Raw genomic sequence first — 7,053 nt, forward strand, 5'->3', positions numbered from 1 at the left:
CTATGGCAGAGGTTAGGGGTGGGGGGAACCGAAGGAAACCAACAGGAAATACAATTAGGGCTTACCAAGGATGTGGCAACTATGGAACATAAGCTGAGATCAGTAAACGAATTCAGATACTCATGAGAGCCGACAGAGAGAGAAACAACCAGAAAGCAAAGGGACAGAGGCAAGACTGATCTGAGGGAAGTGGCCATCATGTATAGTCCTTCCTTATCTTCTAACACTGTCTTTCACCTCTTTGCTTTTCTTCCATCCTTTCCTGCATTCGCATACCATCTACCTCAATTCTTAGCTGTCTGAGAGGCAGAGAGTCAAACCACAAGACATGTGGTCTCATGATTGGTTTCATGCCAGTCTTGGCCTGTGCCCCACCCTTATCCCAAATTACACAAAAATGCAGAAATTATTTCATCTTTCTCTTTATTCTCAAAGTATGATAGTATAAAACTCCAAAAGGAATAGGCTGTTCCTTGTGTGGTCTCCAGTGCTTTGAGGAGCAGAGCTAAACCCCCAGGAATGTGACAGGATCATCTCAAAAAGCTAGCAGTAGCTACTAGGCTGAGTTGGACAGCCCCAAGTGAAATCCTGGGCAAATCCTTGGACGTGTGGTAGCGCTTGGGCTCTTGAAGAGGAATAGGGGTGGAAATCATTTTGTGATGACAACTGAGCAGAAGAGCACTCTGTACCAGAAAGGTCTGATGGGAGAAGTAGGGCAGGTGACACTCCTTTCTGTCACTACCTAAGGGCAGAGGCACGTGACTCCAGCAAGAGGCCAAAGTAGGTAGCAGCTCCTTGGATCCCAGAAGGGAGATGCCAGACCACTCCAGGGCTGGTTAACTGGCATTGTCAGGCAGTGGAATGCTAGCCATAAGAATGGAGACAAATTGCTCCAATTTCTGCGCAGCTTGCTTCCCGGCATCTAGTACTTCCTTGTGATTGGCCTTCTCCTGGCTTTCATAATCCCAGATGACCTTGTTAGTGATGAGAGAGAAGCCAAAGACTCGAAGACCACAGTGCCTTGCAACTATAACTTCTGGTACTGTGCTCATGCCTGATGTGGAGAAAGAGGGAAACCAACTGTCAGGATCCGCAAATGACTCTTTTCCTCACCCTTTAGCCTCACCTCCATTAATCACCTCGTTGACAATTCAGCATCAAGAAAACATCCAAAGAAGCAGCTAAATTAGTGTCAAGCTTAGGGTGTTCTGCATTGCCTAAAAGAGTCGGGCCTCAGAGGGCCTTGCACATCTCTTATAAATAGAAATTTCTCTCTGTTTGCGGTCATTTTAAAGTCAGTTCTAATGATGCAATTCTATCTTCCAGCCAAAGGGTAGAGAAGGTGGCTATAATGATATTTGTTAAAATAATCAGAAACAGTCATCAAATTATGGACCGGTCATTAGCATTACAGTGGTTAGAGCCCTTGGTGGTGGGTGGTGAGTTGATGCTACAATGCAAACCTCCCACCACCTTTCAAGTCAGTTTAATTCAATCTTCCCTTAAGTCAGGCCCTCTTTCAGTTTATCATCTAGGTCTACAATCTTTTTCTCTCTTCCATCTTATTTTACCAGAACCCTCCCTCTTCAAGCCTCCAGCCAAGTTCCCCTCCTCACCAACAGCATCTGCCCCCAGCTTCTGCAGCAGACGACACTCTGCCACAGTCTCAAAGGTGGGGCCTGCCACCATCACATAGGTTCCTTCCTGTAACTCTCTCTGCTCTCCCATTTGTTTCCAGATACTGTGAGCCTTCTGCCTCATATCCCGGTCATAGGCATCAGACATGGCAGGGAAACGAACTCCAAACCTAGGGCACAGGTTGGATTATCTCAGGTTAATGGAATAGAGTAAGCTGTCTCCCAACTCCCAGACAAGTCCTTAGAGCCTACCCATCTATACAAAAAGGAGCAGGATAGCTACCTTTCATCATTGGGCCCTCTGAGAGGGTTCTCACCGCAGAAACCAGGTAGATTGATGTGATCGCGGATCAGCATGATATCTCCAACCTCAAACCTGGGGTTGAGCCCTCCAGCTGCATTGGTGACCACTAGGGTGTCCACACCCAGAAGCTGGAAAACCCTCACTGGGAATGTCACCTTAGAAGCAGAAGATAAAAGATCAGAGAGTGTTCTTTAAAATGTCACCCATCCACCCATGCAGATAAACATGATATACAGCATAAAAGACTAGAAAGAAGGGGACCAAAAATCTAACTTGCCTGGGTAGTTAGGTAGTAAAATAGGAGAGCTCTCTCCCCCTTTGTCCAGACCCGATCAAGTTTGTGTCCCTGATTTACCTTCCAGAGCGGGTAGCCTTCATACATGTGGAACCTGCCCTGCATCATCACACAGCCTCTGCCATTCAAGATCCCAAACACCAGTCGACCAGCATGACCTGGCACTGTATACAAAAAAGAAAGGGAAATGAATGGACAGATGCTTTCATACAACACATATCCATTGAGTACCTCCTCTGAGCCAACTCACTGTGCTCAATAAGTGAGGGTATAATTAATCAAAAGAAAACATTATCATCTCCACTCTCAGAAAGTTTAAGTCTGGTGGGGGAGACAGAAATTAATCATAAACTTAGATATAAGTACATCCTGAGATTAGAGCTATGGGGGTGAAGATGTTCAATGTGAACACACATCAGTTTCTTTTTGAAGAAATTTCAAAAGAATGAGAAAGCCATACTGCAAGAGAATAAAATAATAAAAAATAGAATAAGTGAGTAATAATGAATGCAGTGAGTGTCGTAATTATAGACCTCTTTTCCAAAATTTCCAAAACTCTCAAAATCTGTATCCTTATTACCCTAACTAAACTATATGCTTCCTCCCTCCTGAGAGGGAGCTCATGGTATATTCTAGCTTCCTAAGGAGGCTAGGAACAGGGAAAGGGGCTGAGGTTGGACCCATACAAGTCTCCTTTGTGACCCACAAAACAGTCCTGTGGGAATACGTGTCCTGAACGGGGCATGCAGGGCCATGGGAGTGCAAAGATAACTCTCCACACAGACATAGTAACCATTATTACCATTTCTCTCATCTAACATTTCTCCTTTAACGGACATGGCCAACCTATCCCTTAGAGAATGGATGGTCTGGGAGAGGGACCAAAACAAACAGGGAGAGTTGAGGGATACTCAGAGATTGAGGCGCTTATACAAAAATTACCGGGCTTCACTGGTGGCGCAGTGGTTAAGAATCCGCCTGCTAATGCAGGGCACATGGGTTCAAGCCCTGGTCTGGGAAGATCCCACATGCCACGGAGCAGCTAAGCCCATGCGCCACAACTACTGAGCCTGCGCTCTAGAGCCCGCATGCCACAACTACTGAAGCCCGCACGCCTAGAGCCCGTGCTCCGCAACAAGAGAAGCCACCGCAATGAGAAGCCCGCGTGCAGCAACGAAGACCTGACACAGCCAATAAATAAATAAGTAAAATAAATTTATTAAAAAAAAAAATTACCAGTAGTAGAGCAGAGGTGACACAGTTAGGGAAACCCAAATAAAGTATAAAAAGTAAATTGATAAAGTTTTAAAAAATTAATCCATTTACTTAGTGCAGTGCCCTTCTCACTGCGGGTAGGAGTGGCAGGTGGAGCCAGCGTCACTACTATCTCTCTTAGAAAACTTTGCACTCCCCTCTCTCACTTTTTAATATTTCCTTCTCCAACCCCATCCCCACCTCCCTGCTCCGGTCTCCCAGTCTTGCTCCAAAGGGCATGAAAAATATCTGTTAAAACTCAACTCTCCAGGGAATGTAGAATCTGAAAAATTAATAAATAAACCAACAGAAGTTAGTTATCTGAGAAATTAATAAGTAAATCAAATAAACTACCCTTGTCCTTTACTTTGCCCTATTTCACCTGGCCCTTCCCTAAGCCTCATCCTCAGCATGCGGAACTTCCCCGACCAGGGAATGAACCCACGCCCTTGCAGTGGCAGTGTGGAGTCTTAGCCACTGGGCCACCACGGAAGCCCAGCCTTAGAGCTTTTGGCCGCTATTAGGATGCTGGATACACTATCCTCAGAACTCCACTGTGCATAGGGGGTACCCTTTCCCCCTCCAAAGGGTCAGTGTGAATCAAGTCTTGTGTATTCATGTATCACCTGGGTATTTGTCTGCAAGAACATGGCAGTCTGTGTGTTCATTTGTTGCTGTGCACCAGTGTGTGCCTTACCCTAGGACTGGAGCTAGAGCTGGGGAGATTGGGAATGGCAGGAACACATGGGACAGGGAAGGCCTGACTTTGTCTGGGAGCTTACAGGCACTGCTCTTTCCACTTAGGCTACAGACTGAAAGAAATGAGAGAGGTGTGTGAGGATGTGGTGACCATGGTGTGTATGGGGAAAGAATGTGCAGGGCAAGTGTTGTAGAGCTTTAAGGAGCTGAGTCATTAAAGCACAGGAAATATGTCATCATACAGTACAATTGACATAAACATGCCCTACTAAAACATTTCTACTGGGGGAATTTCCTTCTAAAGTCATTCTGATTCTTGGTAGGTTTTTCCCTCTGTTACAACAGTTGTCTCTAGTCAAATGCTATAGAGGATAGCCAGGGTGTAGAAGCACTGCCCTCCCATCAGAATCCCATCAATATCCCCCAGTCCTATCCCTACTCCCCCTTGCCAGCACCTGTACTTTTGGGAAAGTTCGGTATTTCACTGTAGTCAAAGATCTGGGCCTGAGTTAATTTGTCACTCAGACCTCCTAACCCAGAACCACAGATCACCGCCACTTGAGGTCGGTGTTTGGTGTGAGACAAAAGCCATTTTGCAGTGTTCTGATAATCTTCATACGTGAATCTAGGAAAAAAAGGAAAACCAAGGTGAGTTTCACTTCCATCCCAAGGGTATCATAAACTAATGACCTTCAGTGTAGAAAGGCTGGCTGAGGTACCAAGGTGACAGGGGACAGAGAAGTTGGCCAAGAAGCTAGACAAGGTACTGCACAAAAAAGCAAACCCGGGCCACAATTTTGGTTGTCAACAGCTGGAGCAGAACTGACTGCATAAGTTTCTCAGCAGCAGCTTGTGAAAAATAGTCTCTGGAGCCCACCCCTACAGAATGCGGAGAGGCCCCAGAATCTCTATTTCTTACAAAAGTGCCTCAGTTTTTGAATTCTGATTCAAAAACCAGGTTTCAGAATCCTGGTCTTGAGGAAGCAGAACTCAACAGGGATTCTAGTCCCAATTTTGTCTTTTTTAGGTAAGTAACTTGTGCTTCAAATTCTTTCCTCTAATGTAAAGCAAGGGAATGTATAGGCTCAGTTTGAAAATGAATTAAAAATTTACTAACAAGCTCCAAAGACCTTTGACTCCATAAATCATGGTTCAGGTCCACAGCACTTGAACCTCTTTTACAGCTTTCCCCCCCCTGTCCGTGTTTCCTCCCTGCCTTCTCCCATCTTTCCTTCTCTTTATCAAGGTCCAAGGTCCTTTGCCCTTCAGAGACCTAAAGGCATACACTTACGCAGAACCCAGACATCCCCAAGAATCAACTGGGAATTTTTCTCACAATTCCAGTCCAATTCTCTCATACCTATCTGGAAAAAACAAGGAGAAGGGACGGAGCAGGGGAGGAAACGACGACTGAGGTGTGACAGAGCTGAACACAACTAACCAAGCCTCCAGAGGAAACCTCTTTCTCCAAAAGTGCTGCCTTTACAATACACCGGGCTACCCTCAGGAAAGTAGCTGGGTAAGGGACCGGGTCGGGGCAATAGAACCGGGGTCATAGAATGATGAAGAGAGAAGCAGTGAGATGGTAAAAGTTAATCAAATAGCATCCCCAAGAGGTGCCAAGGAAATGAAATATGTGTGAAGCCCTGGCCACCCAGCACATCTAGCCACAGCTTACAGGACTTCCTCATTGGCCATCAGTCTCCCAAGAATGCCCTGAATCCCTGGGCACCCAAAAACCACTGTGATCCCTATTGCTGGAGACTTGGGCTGGGATTTCAAGGACCAAAGCCGAAATAAGGGTTTTCAAAGGTGAAGTGGGGGGAGTAGGCAGGATCTGTTGCTCAGTTCAGTGAATAAGAATTTCCTTCTCTCCTTGGAGACGACATCCCCAACTTAATTGAACCTCCACCTTGGAGGAAAGAGAGGCGTTGTCGAGGGACGTGAGCAATCTCTCTTCTGAAGGAGGAACTCTAGATATGGGCGCCAAAAGTACCTCAGGGCTTTACCTAGACTCTAGAATGGGAATCTGTGACGAGCGCGTGGGTTGAAAAGACCTCTTCCCTGTATGTGGGTGGGGGAGTACGCTCCCTCTACACTCACATCGCAACGCGTGCGTGCACGTGTGCACACACACACACACACCGGCTCCTTTTGCGAGTAGTCTACGGTCTACTAACCTGTCCCCTTCCTGCTCTGGTGGCGCCACCCCTGCTCGATTCCCGCGCGCGCCCCTGCCAGCGCTGGCCGCCCCACTGCTCTTGCTGCCTTGCCCCTGACGCTGGGCTCCGAGCCAGGCCTCTCTGCATCCCCGGGGCACTCGCTCCCTCTCCTCGCCCCCTCGGGGCCCAGAGTGCTGGGTTTCCAGTTCTCGATGACAGCCATTTCCCCTCCCCAGAGGCCTCCGGGGTTCCCTGGGCCTGGTGCCCGCCTCACCCGTTGGCCATGGTCCCGCCGACGCCCTCTCGATCAGTTTGCCCTTCTCCGCTCAGACCTACTCCACTGAGTGGAGCTACCGCCAGTCACCGGGTACGATCCACACAGCGCATTGTTCACACCGCGCTGGCTTATATCCCCAGCTCCGGAGTCCCAGCCAATGGCAGGCGAGTACGCGGCTGGCCCCGTCTCCATGGTGACACGCCCAGACTCAATCGCCGGAGGCTAGGGTGTAAACCTAATCTGAGGTCTTCCCAGCTGCAGTACCTTTCTCGACCCTCACCCTACCCACCGCGGGGGAGGGGTAGGAGCACCCAGCATTTCGCCTCTGCACCCATTTCTAACTGCAGTTCCGGAGTTTCCGGCACGGAAGCCTATGAGGGAAGAGGGTAGAAGTCGGGAGGAGAGCCCCCGAACCATCTACCTGC

General features: G+C 48.0%; 1 protein-coding gene across 1 annotated transcript; it reads right to left on the minus strand.

The window, feature by feature from the left end:
* Positions 1 to 406: 406 nt before the first annotated feature.
* On the minus strand, positions 407 to 6,785 carry PNP (purine nucleoside phosphorylase). The gene is made up of 6 exons (XM_082385896.1): positions 6,626 to 6,785; positions 4,645 to 4,814; positions 2,297 to 2,400; positions 1,921 to 2,096; positions 1,617 to 1,807; positions 407 to 1,054 (listed from the first exon to the last, which is right to left on the minus strand). The coding sequence occupies exons 1-6, from the start codon at positions 6,634 to 6,636 to the stop codon at positions 837 to 839; spliced, it is 870 nt and encodes a 289-aa protein (XP_082242022.1). The 5' UTR covers positions 6,637 to 6,785; the 3' UTR covers positions 407 to 836.
* Positions 6,786 to 7,053: the final 268 nt, after the last annotated feature.

This window comes from Balaenoptera borealis, assembly GCF_965194805.1.
Source record: "Balaenoptera borealis genome assembly, chromosome: 3".
Lineage (NCBI taxonomy): Eukaryota > Metazoa > Chordata > Mammalia > Artiodactyla > Balaenopteridae > Balaenoptera > Balaenoptera borealis.